The following is a 15,908-nucleotide window of genomic DNA, read 5'->3' as shown; positions in this document are numbered from 1 at the left end:
TTTCATTCTTTAACAATTTAGTAATATTTCTGTTACAATTCATTTTGCATTAAGGGTATTATTTTATGCAAACAAGACCAGGATTTGAATAATAAGTCTTGGAAAGCTGATCAACGGTCTCTTCAGCTTTTCAGACAATTGATTCTTCTAGATGAGAGAAATGCTCTCTGTGAAGTAAGCCTATATGAAATAGGTGATTATTGCTAGGTGATTTTTTAATAGTCCTATCTGCAAACAACAGTGAAGAAGAAATTTCTACATACTACAGAAATGTGTAGAGAATATTATTAACTATTGATTACTGATTCACTGTTGAAATTCAGTGAGCAGTGATGCTTTGGTCTTTACATCAGACTTTTAATGGTATTTTTGTACTCTGTATAGTTTTGTTTGAGTAATAAATTCGTGATGAAGCAGACTTTGTCAAATAGTGGCCATTTAAGTATGTACTGGAACCCACATTGGCTTTCAGGTAGAATTCCTTCCTGTTGGTTTCAGAGCCAACAGGAGTACCACAGACATGGTATTTGTTCTCAGGCAACTGCAAGAGAAGTGTAGGGAACAGAACAAAGGTCTCTATGTAACCTTTGTTGACCTCACCAAGGCTTTCGATACTGTGAGCAGAAAAGGTCTATGGCAGATTTTGGAACGCTTAGGCTGTCCCCCCAAGTTCCTTAAAATGATCATCTCACTCCATGAGGATCAGCACGGCCAAGTCAGATATGGGGATGCACTTTTTGAGCCCTTTCTAATAACCAATGGTGTGAAACAAGGCTGCATCCTTGCACCAACTTTATTCACAATCTTTCTTAGCATGATGCTCCAAAGCACCACGGTAGACCTCAATGATCAGGACGGTATCTACATTTGATACCGTACTGATGGAAGCCTTTTCAGCCTAAAGCGACTGAAGGCTCACACCAAGACCTTAAACCATCTTGTCCAGGAGCTGCTTTATGCTGATGACGCCACCCTTGTCACCCACACAGAAGCAGCTCTGCAACGTTTAATATCCTGCTTTGCAGATGCTACTGAGCTCTTTGGGCTGGAAGTCAGCTTAAAGAAGACAGAAGTTCTCCATCAGCCTGCATCTCAGGAAGTCTTCCCTCATCCCCATATCACCATTGGCCAATCAGAGCTCAAATCAGTCCAGCAGTTTAATTACCTAGGTAGCCTCATCTCCTCAGATGGTAAGATTGACGGAGAGATAGACAACAGGTTAGCAAAGGCATATAGTGCCTTCAGAAAACTCCATAATAGAGTATAGCATAATAAACACTTGAAGAAAAGTACCAAGATCAGTGTTTACAGAGCCATAGTGCTGTCTACTCTCTTATACAGTTCCGAATCATGGGTCATCTACCGCCACCACCTGTGTCTCTTAGAACGGTTCCATCAACGCTGTCTCCATACAATGCTAAACATCCACTGGTCAGATTATGTGACCAGTACATCTGTTCTAGAGCAAGCAGCAGTCACAAGTATTGAGGCCATGTTACTGAGAACACAGCTACGCTGGGCAGGACACGTCTCCAGGATGAAGGACCACTGCCTCCCTAAGATCTTGCTTTATGGTGAACTTGCCACCAGCTGCCACAAGAGAGGAGCCCCGAAGAAAAGATACAAGTACTCCCTGAAACAACATCTCAGCCTTGGCCATATTGATCAACATAACTGGTCTACTCTGGCCTCAAATCGGGAGGCCTGGAGACACACCATCTATAACGCTGCTGCTTCCTTTGAGAAAGCACACAGGATCACTCTTGAGGAGAAAAGACAACGCAGAAAGAATCATGTCTTGCAGAATATACCACCTAAGGAGTCTTTCTGCTGTGCCTTTTGCAACCGGACGTGCCTGTCTTGTATTGGCCTTTTTAGCCACCAGCGCACTTGTAGCAAACATGGGTAGAGCCCTTCCCAGATCTTCGTTCGCGAAGCCCAGCCGTGATGATGAAGTATGTACTGGCTATTTTGTGATGTACATAACCTACATGAACTTCCCTCTTACTCATAGTACAAGATAGAAGTTGTTCCATGTCAACAGCAAGAGAAGAAAAGAGGACTGATAGAGCTGAATTAGGTAGAATGACCAGCCAGTCCCTTCTTCTGTTTCAGTTATGTTTTGCCTCACTTCAGAGATTTGAAAAGTTTAATGCCTTCATTTACCCTTGGCTTCTTGGTCAGAGGTTTTAGGTAGCAGATAGAATGAAGACTTCTGAATACTACTCTACTTCTACTACTTCTTCCTTTCTCTCAAATACCAAGTTCTTCAGTGGGCCTTGGTGGACATAAGTCATGACTTGTAATTCCCAGTGCTGTTCTGTCAGTCAAGATCTTGCTGGGTAGTTATACAAGGGACTCTCTCTCATACCTCTGCATTACAGAGAGGTCATTTTTGAAAAAAAAAAAAAAAAAAAAAAAGAGGGAGAAAGAGATAATGGATGCATTTGTGTGGATACAGGAATGATTTAAGAAGTGGATTCTCAAAATATTTCTCCTTCAGCCTCCAACAAACCCAAAGAAAAGGTGCAGGAGAGTTTTTTCTGTTTACCTATGAAAATGGCGAACTATAACTATGACTGAAATGAAAGTGTGGCAACATTTGGCAAACTTGCAACAAACATAATTCCCTAAAAGTATTTCAGTTTTTTATTTGATAAAACTAGTGCTACAATTTGTGGGAAACGTAACTCTTTAAGAAGTTGTTTACAAATTTTACTTGTATGGATTTTGGGTTTACTTCTCTCTCTTTTTTTTTTTTTAATAAAATCTCTGTGTATGAAAACAAACTTTCTTCATAAGTACCTTTATAAGCTCTGTGGATAAATCTTATCTGGTAGGACTGGTTTGATTTCCTTGACAGAATAAAAAGAAACACATTCAGTTAGTAGCGGGATTTTTAGTACAGCTTTTGTCCAAAATTGCTTGAGTTTCCCTTCTGCACATCATTAAATGCAGAAATTAAGCTGTGCTCAGTCCATAACAGCACACCTTCAATTTAGTTATTTCACTACTGTGTACTGTGATGTTGTCTGTTTTAATACAGAAGCTGTTGTCACCACTCGATCATCCATGGAACTTTGCATGTTTCTCAGTGGTGCAAATTGCACTCATTTTTGATCATATTTAAAGTGGCTTAGTAAGATGCTACTAAGAGGTCTATGTGTAGTATGTAGGCCTAAATTATTTAATGTATGAAGGAATGGGTAGGTGTCACCACAAAAATTTGAACCATGAACGCGTAAGGGAAAAAAAGAAAGCTTCCTCATATGGTATTATGTTAATGGTTCTTGCACAAATTATATTTTTATGTCTTGAAATTCCTTCTTAATCTCAAGAGAAGTCAAAGCAAATGGTTTAATTTATTTTTTCAGGAACTGCAGTTTGAGAGACTGACTCGAGAACTTGAGGCTGAACGTCAGATTGTAGCTAGCCAGCTGGAGAGATGTAAACTTGGATCAGAAACTGGAAGCATGAGCAGCATTAGGTAATGTACGAATTGTTAATTTCTTTAGTAAATTTTGTCTCTGTTATGGATTACCACCAAGAACAAGCTGGATAATCTTTTTGTAAAAAAAAAAAATGTACATCAGAGAGCATGAGATTTTAGTAGAGTTTGAAAATTTGCATTTCGACCTGCTTTATAAAAAGAAAACTTCATGCAATTTTGTATCTTGTGTGTCCAGTAACAAAATAGTTGTCACATTTGGAATTCATTGATTTGCTGAAGTCTGAATGAATTATCAGCAAAACTCCTTTTCTACCACCAATACAGCTGTAATTTTCAGCCAAAGCTTTTTAGCTTCATATTTGCATAGATGTATTGATAAGTTTTGTAAACCTGTTTAATCATAATTTCATCATTCATAGTATTAAAAGGTTTAGAGTGAATTACTTAAAGCTGCTGAACTCACATCAAAATATAATGATATGTGTTACTCTTTCTTTTACACACTGGTTTTCTTCAATATAAGAAATCATTCTGGTACATTGTTTGGAGGATGGCAAGTTTATTTAAGAATTATAACAAAAGGAAACTGATCTCTTGGTCAGTTTAGTGGGACTTTGCATTTTTGAGCTTCTTGATACTGTGTTTTCTCAGTGAACCTAATAAATGAAAAGATGGTGGTACTTGAGTTTCAAGGATCAAGGAAAAAATCATGTTGTATAGGCCTGTGCTTTTTTTTATCAATGGAAATATGAAATCTGATATCTTTTGAATACATAATGTTAAGTATAACATGCCAAGCCCGGTATCAAGTTTTGTATGATAATAATAGAAAAAATACAAAAAGTATTGATCACTACTGAAAGAAACTGTCTTTCAGTTTAAGCAATTCAAACTAAATAAATGATTGTTTTCCATGATAAGTAGAAAATAATTATTCAGTAGAATGCCAAAGTTGTAAGAGAAATACTGAATGTAAATTAAAATGGCAGAAGTCAGAAAAATTACTAATTCAGCAGAAGCTGTACATGAAGTTGACTTTAAGTATCCTTAATAAATCAGGTGAGAAGTCCTTAAGGTAAAATCTTCTTTTATATAATCTTTCTCACCATCTAGACTTTTTAACATTAGAGAAACTGTATTACTTAGAATTATTTAAGCACAGAATAGCTAATATTTGGCAATGTAGTACAGTACTATATTTGCATGTCAGGTACATTTCCCGAGGACTTTAAATTTTATATGTGGTATGACTGCATTTCAAGAAAGCTATGTCTGAACAGTGTTTGAGTAATACTGAACTATGTTTAAATAATGCTGTTATTTTAGAATTATTCCAGACAGTGATACAGATGTTGGGAGATTTCTCGTTGGGAAGGAAATGTTTTGTTGTTGAACTTTTTTCCTATTGATAAAGCTATACTTTCGAGTTATCAGTGATATCAAGGTCACTTAGCTGACTCTGAGTGAGATCTGACACTCCAATTATTCAAGAAGTTTAATAATTTGACTACTAATCTGTGTGTAGAATAAGCTAGTACCTGGAATAACAGAGGCTATTTTGTGCAAATTTTACATCTGTAATTTGCCCCAGAAATGTTTTACTTATGAGCAGGCCATTTCAACTTAAAACATTTTAAAAACTACTTGAAATACCGTGGTTCAGAAGAGAAGATTGAAAGCTTACAATTAGATAGCAGTCCTTAGACTTGGCAAGTGATGTAAAAGGGAAATCAGTAATAATCTAATATTGTTTGATTTGGGTTGCTGTTTATCCCATACATATTAAATAAGCAATTTTCTGTCCTAAAAATTGTAAATCATTATGAGAGGAGCTTAGAACTAATACAAACATTAAGTGAAGTCAAATATATGTCTGACTGTTGTACTGACTTTCCAGTGCTCATCCAGATTGGAGAATGTTTCTTTGATGTTTTATTCTTTGACATATCTTTGACATGTAATATTTTTTTTATAAGATTGGGGACTATATTCACTAGGAATTGTATCAAAAAGGACTTGAGTGCATTCTTTTCAGGAACAGATTCTTGACTGTGAACCAAAGGCAGAATCAATGGCTTCTGATAAAGCTGAATAAAATGCTTAGACCATGAAGTAGGACAGCTCTTCCCTTCCACAGTGTTTCTCTGTTGACAAACTCTGAGCAGATCGTTATTCAGCCACATTCCATAAGGAGCCAAGTCACACTCTATACTGCTCCATTCCCTTGGCTGAGGTGTATATTCCTTCAGGGCCAGATTTATCAGTCTTTCAGTTGCTTTAGTATGGGGGGGGTAATTAGATCCTTGCTTTAGTATGGGGGGGTAATTAGATCCCAGCATATCTTTAGAGATCTTCAGTCTCTGATAATTTTAAGAACTGTATTAAAGAACTGTACTTACTTGTTAATAAATCCTTAAAGTTTTAAAATAAGTTTCTGTTTGATATTCTTTATGACTGTTTTATGTGAGCAGTATGTGTTTGTTTATAGACTGGCATTTGTGCATGAGTGCCTGAAGAAACATGCTAAAGTTTCTGTATTTTGCAGAATAGCAAAAACATAATATAATAAACTGAATAAAATGGAAAGCATACCTGCTTTGAATACGCTTTCTGCAATGTAGTTCTCTCTCTTAGAAATGCATGTTATTCACACTTTATGACCAGGAAGGTGATGTTTTCCTTAGGAGGATACAATTTTTGCAAATTCACTGAAAAAAAGTACAGCAAGTCTAAATGATAAACCCATAAGATCTTTCATTTCAAGAAAATTGAAGAAATAGATGGAATGCACTGTGATATAGGTAGACAGTTGGTCAAGTAAATAAAATTGCAATTGCAGTTTTCCTGTACAGCTGTCAGTGTTAGATCTTAGTTAGGCTACTTACTGTACAAGTATATACAGTAGTCTTTGTAGATATTTAATATTAATGATTGATGAATCTGGTAGCCTAGGGAGGTGAGGCTGCCACAGCCTAGACCTACATAGACTGGAGAAGTGGGCTTTTATCATGTATGAAAATGCCAAGTGTAGTTTTTTTGTACTTACTTTTTTATGTATAAGCCAGTAGCGTGGCTATGTTTAAAAGGATTTTTAAAAGTGATATTTTTTTAAGAAGATAGGCATTTCACCAATAGGCAGAGAAGATTTTATTAAACTTATGACAGTAAATGCTGTAGCTCAAAATTCATCTCATTCTGCAATGTGTGTTTGCTTAGTTGTTCAGAAGCTCAGTAAGCTTTAAGTTTTGTCACAGATTGTTGCTGATCACTGTGAATTGTATAAAGCTTAACAAGGCACACTTGGATGAACTTTTGTCAACTGAATTAATAAAAAAGTTCATCTGAAATAAAATGAAAAACAGCAGTAAAAGCATGCAGGTTTTTGAAAAAGTAAGTTTCTGAAAACATTCCTCGCAAATTCTACGTGTCTCAGTAATTAGCTGTGGTAAAACAACATTTAATAGTGGTTTTCCCCCTATTATCTTACCATGATTTTGTGTTGCTATAAGTGACCAGGTCAGGTGGAACCCTTCAGAAAGATGCAGAGATTTTTCCACTCCTGAAGAGCGTTTTGTCAATGTTGAGCATGCTACTATATATTTCCAGATCTTTTATAAAGCTTATCATGTGTGATTGGGCTTGTGGTAAAACAGAATATCCTAGTAAAAATATGTTTTCGAGGTAGTAGAGGTAAAAACCCCCTGCCATTCTTGACTATTAAACCTATTTTTGGTTATAATGCTATTAAACCAGCATGAAAATTAAATTAACTGGAAGAAAACGTTCAATTAGAACAAAATGGTGGGAAAATGTGCAAGACTTTGTTATAACAGAATGTTTTCATTGAAGTGTTTGCATTATTTGAGTTCTTTGGTATATCTAGAAGGCATAAATTCCAAAAAATACCTTTAAAAACCACCACCACCAAAAATAAAATAAAGACAACAAAAGAAAGCCAGAGAGGTTTTCTTAGAAAAAAGTTAAAAAGATGGTATTTTTCTTACATTCAAAATCATTAAGGAGTTTATTTGGATAATCTCTGAAGAAAAGAATATGAAGCAGCCTTTGTCAGACCATAATTAAGAATGAAAAAATGTGGTTTGAATGCTTGACCACTCTAATAAAGTTGGTTTGTTTTGGTGGGGGATGAGAAGGAGTTGTTTGGAGACTTTTTAATTTTTTTCCATGTCAGTTTTCAGCCTATAGCTTAGCTAAGTTATTTAAGAATTCTTTCATCTTCTACAATGATCAAATTACCTACAACAAAAATTGTTGCTGGCTTGCTAGGTTGAGTTACTAGGGTTGCTAGCTGATGGATGTTAGTCACTGTGCTAATGTGTGTCCATGTTGGTAATAGCTGGAAATCAGCACTTCTGAAAATCAGTCTACTGATTTACAAGCTCAAACACAGCATTTAGGCACTTCTCATGAAGGGAAGCAGAGGGGCAGGTACCAATCTCTTCACTCTTGTGACAGTGACAGAACTCAAGGAAACAGATGAACCTGTGTCAGGGGAGGTTTATGTTGGGTATCGGGAAAAGGTTCTTCACCCAGAGGGTGGTTGGGCACTGGAACAAACTCCCCAGGGAAGTGGTCCCAGCACCAAGCCTGACAGAGTTCAAGGAACATTTGCACAACATTCTCAGGCACATGCTGTGATTCTTGGGGTGTCCTGCACAGGACCAAGGGTTGGAACTTGATGGTTGTGATGGGCCCCTTCCAACTCAGCATATTCTATGATTCTGAAATCCTGGAAATCAGGGTTTTGTGGGGTACAGTAAGTTGTCCAGAAGTAGAATGGGCAGATTCTGCTTGTTGTGATAACTGTTACGCTTTACCAAGCCTGATTTTCTCCACTAGTTTGACATCAATAGTTGATGTTCCTGGTGTTGTGTATACTATCACATGTAAGAGTGTTCGGGTCAGTGAAAATGTTTTAGAAGTCAGGGAAATACTGAGGTTAGTATTTTCAGTACTGCAGCGTCACCTTGTATTTTGTATCTCTTGATCTTTGGGTTGTGAGGTGTAGAGACCTCTGTATCCTATTAGAATTGGTCAGTGAATTAGTTTGAGACTGTTACCAAAAGAGGAAAATTTGAAGAAAATATTCATGATAGGAAATAAATTTTGGTTGGAACGCTTGGTACAATTCATATTAGTAATGTGACTACTTAATTATATTCTGCAGAATGACAGTTTATCGGATTAAATATCAGACTTGTGATCTGATCATTCAGAACAATGTGATCTGAAGTTTAAGTCTGAATCTGTCTATACTCACTGTGTTGTATGTCCAGTATTCAGGAAAATGCTTTAAAAAATACCGTACAAAAAGCAAGAAAATGAAGTGAAATGTTATAATTTTTTGTATTTCCATTACTAGAATATTTGTGGGGTCTATGTGATGGTTCTCCACAGTGAGGCAAATCAAGAAAGCAGATTAGTCCTATTGATCCTCCACAGAGAACTGACCAGTTTCATAGTTTTGGAGCAAATAAGCTTCTGTTGCTGAAAGGCAAGTTTCCAGCATATGTCCAAGCAATCAGGTTTGGTGTAATTTTGTTTTTTACAGTACATCTATATCTTTTACAGTAGTAGTATGGGTCATATCATTCCCAGATAGATATGTCTCCGAAGGCACAAACTGCAACAAGACTTTAAAACACCCCTTTAAAACACAGATGCTCTCCCTCTTCTTTGGTTTGGCAAATACCTTCCTGAGATACTACCTCCATTATTCAGCTTTGCCAAACACTGGCATGTTAATGAAATTAAGGTATCAATTTTAAGTTTAACTCATCAAAGTAACTGCAGAGAAGCTATGACAGTAAGGATATGAATATTTTTTTTCTCTAGTGCCCTAAGCAAGGGTCTTATAGTCTGAAACCTTTATATGGGGCTTATAATGGCTTTTAAGTGCCGTTTGTCACTTAGATTCTCTGTTAGCTAGCTCAAGTCTTTCATTATGTCTTCTGTTTACTAATGCAGGAAACACAGGAACAAGACAGGAAAAAGTAAAAAAGGCAAAACCACAAAAAAGCAGAATGAAACAGGAAAAGCAGAAACTTTACATGCCAACATTTACTCATATGTGAGCCAATGAAGACTGGACTTGAAGGTGTATTATCTACCATAGTGCACATTTGGCATATTACAAAGATAGCTGAAAACTTTCCAGTTTTTGCATTCACAATTTAAACGTGTTTTTGCAAGCCTGACAACAGAGCATTGCACTAATTTGAAATAAATGTGGAAATACAGGTATTAGGAAATACATTGTTGTCCGTGTAAAATTCGGTTATGTCTTACAAAGCGAGACTCTCAGATTACTGTTCACAAACTGTTGGAAAATCAGAGCAATTCAGTTTACCACTAAGAATGGATAAGCCTTAGTAATAGATTGCCTAAGGAAACAATAAAAACTATCATTTGAAACTTAAGGACATGTAGAATATCTGTCAAGAATGGGGCACAAGTGACAGGTTTATTTCTCTACAGCCCTTCTAGCTCTCTTTTTTATGATACCTTCCTAGGCTCTGCTTTAATAATTTGACAACATTCTTTTTGTTCCCATCCTTACTTATTAGATGTCATAATGTTTTTGGGTAGGTTTGGAGGAAGACAAAATTGAGGATATACTGGAAGAAAATGCCTTATTATAAGAAAGTTCTTGAATTCAGAGTATTCGCAGGCAAGTTTGATAAAACTTGTCCAGGAAAGTTCATTTTCAGTGCTTACTGCTTGTGGGTCAAAGGTACTAGATAGTGGTTTTATGATATCTTAGAAGTAGCTGGTTTATGGCTGAGAACAAATCCTGTAGCATGGTGACAATATTTAATGGCCAAAGGCAATTGACGTCAAACACTGAAACAGAAGTAAGGTATCCAAGGTGTTTCAAGGAGTCACTTCTGAGAAATTGTGGGCAGAGACCAAAGTGGTGTCTCTCATTGAAGTTACCTGCTGGTTAGTGTTAAACTAAGATTTAAATGGTTCTGTATTTTGACAAACTGCACCTTCCAGGTTGAATATTTCCTTTTCAAAATGCACATACTGAGGTTTTGAAGGGAATTTCAAATAATCATCATCTTTCTTGTTGTTGTTATAAATTTGCATCAAAAGACATGGCTGTTAACAGAGGAACTAAACATACCTTTGCACAGACATAAGTCCCTATTTTCCTATAATGCTTTTTGCCTTCTGTCTCTTTTGGTGTACTATAGGGCAGAGTACTGGAGCTGGGAGGGAAGTCTCTTCAATGTTATCCCATCCTTCCCTCCATGTTGTCAGGATAAGGACGGGTCCTTTGAGTCCAGTGGCAAGAGGTCAAGAAGCAGATCTCCAGGTGCATTTAACATCCCAATAAATGCATGTATGAGGGGGGAATTGGAGAGAAATTTGTTCAAAATGTGGATGAGGCATCTGGTAGAAGCCAGGTTCAGTCTATAAAGTGAAGATTTGTCAAAATAGGATACTCTGAGAAGTGAAGAGTGGGATGAAGCAGGATAAGGAAAATGAAACGGGCAAAGTCTAGACAAGAGCAGGACAGTCAGATTAGGCATTAGAGCCAGAGAACTATGGTCTCTCCTTACAGCTGGAGGACCAAAGACGAAAGCTGAAAATACCCTTTATCCTGACTACTCAATCTGAGAAATCAGGAGTAATGCTGAAGAGATCTTATCATTTGCTGCTATGAGCAGCCACCACATCTTTGTGTTGGTTCCGGATCTGGTTATTAGACCCCCTGTGCAACTGAAAGGCTGTACAGAGAAATAAGAAGCAGAGAATGCCTGACAGGGATTCAAATGAATCTTTACAACAGCAGCATTAGGCAGCAGAAGTAGGTACAATTCCACTGGATCGCCTTCAGCTATTATAAGTAGATAGATAGTTCTTTTTCTGATGCACATTTTGCAAGTTATGAAACTCTGTTGGTCCTGTAAACAGCTGTCCCTCCACACAAACATGATTTATCCCCCAAGCAGTTTAGAAATTAAATGGTTGGGAAAGAGAAGTTGTATAACAATGCATTTGTACAAGAAGTAAGTCAAAATGCAGCCAGCTGAAGGCTTTCCAGAGCTCCAGACAAACATTATTTTATTTTTTTTTAAATGGGTGAAGACAAAGCCAATCTTGTTGCTGTTCTTGAGGAAACCAATTTTGTGTGGAGTTTCAAAGAAATACTTCAAAGAATGACTGTAGTCAGACACAATATTTTTCTCTCCCTTAACTACCCCTACCTTTCGCTTCTCGCCATCTGACATTGTGTAGGTAACCTTGACTTCTCTCTTGAGCATTCTCTCTTTCGATACCTTTCTTCTTTACTACCTAAATTTATATTCCATCTAATTCACTAAACACTGCAGTTTGCCAAATTAAAGCACTTACCTCCTGCTCTCAGCGCTTCCTTGCTTTGACAAGTCCTGATCACCTTTCACCAAGTGCAGATATGGGAACAGTTACTAAGGCTCCCTGCCGAAACTTCATCCAGGCTAGTTTATCTGTCCCTATTAAATGACTAATTTGTTTTTCTATTAAGATGGCTTTGTTTGGGTTCTTGGTTTTAATAAAAGCACAGTTGTTTTCCAAACCATTTTAAAAAACCGATTTTCAATAAAAATGCATTGGTGGAAGTTACAGACCTCACAGTAGTCATAGCCTTTGAAAATATACTCCTCCCAACATTACTGTGACTGCAGCAATTTCTGCAGTCACAGCAAAAGTGGATCCTGTGTCTTGCCATGATCTGTCTTGATAAAATAATATCAATTTTGTTGTATTTAGTTGTAGTGCTTGATATGGGAAATTTAAAACTTATCAAATCACTTTTAAAAAAAAATTGAGGTTGATATTTTTTCTATTCTTTTTTCTCTTACTTTAGAAATTGACAGTTCTATTACTCTTAATTATTAAGTAATCTCTCCTTGCTCATATGTGATAATTTGCAAAAGAATTGGTCCTGATTATGCTTTGTGTTGTCTGTATACTTTTTCTGAGGACTGACATGAACATTGTGATGATGCTGCTATAACTGTGATCATTCTGTAGCAGAAACTGAACTATGCCTTCCTTGATACTCATGTTTTTCAAATATCAGAAGTGTTCGGGAAGTATTACTAGTATATTTAGTTGAATTCCAGGAATGGCATTAATGAACACAGTTCTGTTTCCAGAGGCATCTCAGAACTGGATAGCAACATACTTTGAATGGCTAATGTTAGATACTCTCTAGGCATTTTTCCATTTCAGCAGTTAAGGAAGATTTTACAGATTTTAATATGTGAAACTTAAAGGGTTTTTTAAGTCCCTCATGCTTTCAGCTCATGGTAGATGAGCTTGTTAATTGTGAATAAATACTCTGCCTCCTTCTTCTGGCTTTACTCCTTCTATTTTTGCCTTGTTCTCTACACTATTTGTTTGTACAAACAAAAGATTTTGTAGAAAAATGACAAAATTGTTCTGCACACCAGCTCTCTATTTCTGCACTCTCTGTAGAATGATATACCCCATCTTCCCAGGTATGGTACAAATGTTGCATTTATATTTGCTCTGTTATTTTGAAACAACTAGATCAAGATTAAATAGTTGTATGGTATAATGCTGTTCTTTTTCACTTTTATATTCCTTGTGAAGAAATTTGTTTATTCTAAAAAACAGTTTCTAAGTAATATTTAAATCTAGACCCATTTCAACCACTTCAGCCTAATACAATAACAGCATTTCAACAACATTGACCTGGCAGCATTAGTCTGTATAGAGCCACTTTTAGTCAGAATAGTAGACTAGTAGATATAGAACACTACAAGAATTTTCTTTATTACACTCATAGGACCAATCCAGTTGTAATCAGTGCTTTGTAGTTCAGCTATCCAATTTTCCCCTTCTAGTTGATTCACAGAAAGCTCTGGCAGATCTTTGGAAGTTCATGACCAAATAATTTGTCAATGAAATGTAGTTATGTAAATTGATAAATGTAGCTGTTAGAAGGAAATAATCATTGCAAGTTGCTGATGAGAACAGGAGACCCTACTAATACTCAAAGTAATCATCATCTCCACTTTCTTTCTTTGTTTGCTAAATGTATTACATCACAGTATATTGCATTCTGCTTCTCAGGGATATGTAAACGTCAGGGCATAAGTGACTTCACATATGTATGAACAGCTTTTACAAAAAGCTTTCTGATTTTCTCAGTCCAGTCCGTGTAAATCCTGTTGGAGAGATGACCAAAAGAGATGTAGCTTATCTATACCCAGTGGTATTTATAAATATACTCTTGAAAAACAAGGTGTAGCTTGTTCAGTAAATTACAGTAGTCAGTCAGAAACAGCTCCTGTAGCAGCATTTATATTTCCCGGCTTTTTTCTAGGATTTAAAAAAACCCTCAAGTTAGATGTTGAAAGAATAATAATTTTATTAATGGGTATTCTTCTCTCATCCACCTCTTCTCCCATCCTTTCCTCTCAGATTCTCCCAGTGTTTTCAATTAGTGCTGTAATTAAGAATGCAATGAAGATAAAGACTTTTCAAGACCTTCACCTTTCTTGCATCTTTATTTTTGGCTCATATCAGAAGTTTTAGAAACAGGAGGATGTTGTGTGCTACCCTCCTTACCACTGTAAGAATCTGATTGTACTACAACTCACTTTTGTTCTGGTTCTGAACTGGTTTTTAAATCCACATAAAGGTTGCTACCACCAACTTTACTAATAAAATCTAATAAATCTTAGTCCTAGCATCTGTGCAATGAAAAAATCTTTTTCATGCCTTTATTTTTTTACAATTTTTTCCAGTTAAATCACTTGGCTTTTGTCTTTTCTGATCCATGTAGCAGAGGAAAGAACAAAATAAAACTAAAAATCTGTTAATGCCTCTAAGTGGTTTTATTTTAGTGGCCTGGGAATACACAGCTGTCTCAAAATTAATCTCTGTTTTTGCAACAAGGCACTAGTACTACGTTGCTTTATTCCATTGCAATGAATTTAGATGACAGTTTATATTCAGCTTATAGAAAAGACCCCAAAAATAGAAAGGGAAATTGATGTAGTTACAGTAAATGCCCTTGTTCATGTTATTAAAAGAATCTGTGACAGGAACCTCCTAACATCAGCAATGTTTAAATAAGCATGATTTTTATCCTTTGACGATAGAAGTTAAAGAAAGCCCTGTTACCATGCATAATATAACCCTTGTCAAGTTTTGACTATTTAAGGCATTTACTGAAAATGTAGGTTATTAAATACTTTTATTTAGTTCAAAATAATACGGGATATATATAGTGAAGAGATATAATTGTGGCTAGTCATTTAGAAAGATATTATGGCTAATGTACAGCTTTGTGCATTAATGTTGATTTTAGTGAAAAACAGTACTACATTTACTGAGTGTTTTAAGAGTAGCACATGATAAGTTAAGAGCGTAGCCAGCCTGGGGTACAATTTTTTTTGGATCTTAATTTTTCTTTTTACTGTATCCTGTTATAATTTAAAGCTGTATTAATTGATACTAAGCAATAAGAGTACTAAATAGTCTTAATCTAATCCAATTATTAAGGATTTTAAAGGTTTATTTTGCTTTTTTATTCAAATTATACTCAGGAGTAAGTTGTTTTGATGTTACTGTTTTGCTGTTACTGTTTTGCTGTTCAGAGTTCAAATGGCTTGAATTTAGCTTGTGAAATACAGAAGTAGGCATCTCATGAATGATACTACAAGAATATTCTTAATATAATTTTTGTACTTCTTGAAATCTAGTGTTTTCAACTGCTTCTGTATTTTTGTTAACATTTCTGTTTATATTTAGCTTCTTGTCATATTTATAGCCTTTTTTTCTCTCCTTCCTTCTCTCTTTTATTGGTACTAGAAAGGTGTAGGTCTTTTGATGAGTGGTCTGTTCTGTGTGATTCAATGGTTTTGCCACCCTGTAATGTGTGACAAGGTAAATAATTTATGTATATGAATATGATATACATAATAATGTATATGAATATGATGTCATATTCATAAGTTTCAAGATCCAAGGGCTCTGAAGTCTTAAAACCTGCAATTCCTTACCAATTACCCCATTCTGAAAAATAAGGTGTGTTGATAACAACAGAGATTTTTTTTCCTGTTGATCATCTCTGGTTCTCAGCTGATCTATGAGGAGATATAGGACTTTCCAATCTACTTTCTTCTGCAAAAGCAGAATCTCTTTACAGCTTTCTCTTTTGGTTTTGGAGATATCTCGTTCTTTGCTCTACAGGAATAATCAATCACTTTATGTTCTTAAGCTTTTTCATCACTCCATGATGATAATACTCTCCTATATGTTCTGCTAACATATGCCATTTAGTAATGGTTCCCTGGTTAGAATCTGGGGCTAGAAGACAAGATGTAGAATAGTTTGGAAAAAATGGTAACACTTTCATAAATAGGTGGGGTCTGAGAGAATAAAGTACTTCCATGAAGGTCTGTCAGAA

At 35.9% G+C, this 15,908-nt stretch overlaps 1 protein-coding gene across 1 annotated transcript in view; it reads left to right on the top strand.

Moving 5' to 3' along the window:
* Nucleotides 1–15,908, top strand: part of LOC115307331 (catenin delta-2-like) — a 362,256-nt gene that overhangs the window by 240,053 nt on the left and 106,295 nt on the right. Inside the window, exon 3 of the mRNA XM_029958906.1 lies at nucleotides 3,375–3,487. Coding sequence (XP_029814766.1) covers nucleotides 3,375–3,487 — 113 coding nt within the window. The remainder of the gene's footprint in view (nucleotides 1–3,374; nucleotides 3,488–15,908) is intronic.

This window comes from Manacus vitellinus, unplaced genomic scaffold (genome assembly GCF_001715985.3).
Source record: "Manacus vitellinus isolate BGI_N305 unplaced genomic scaffold, ASM171598v3 scaffold_17_pilon, whole genome shotgun sequence".
In the NCBI taxonomy this organism is placed as follows: domain Eukaryota; kingdom Metazoa; phylum Chordata; class Aves; order Passeriformes; family Pipridae; genus Manacus; species Manacus vitellinus.
This window is presented reverse-complemented; position numbering and strand designations above follow the sequence as displayed.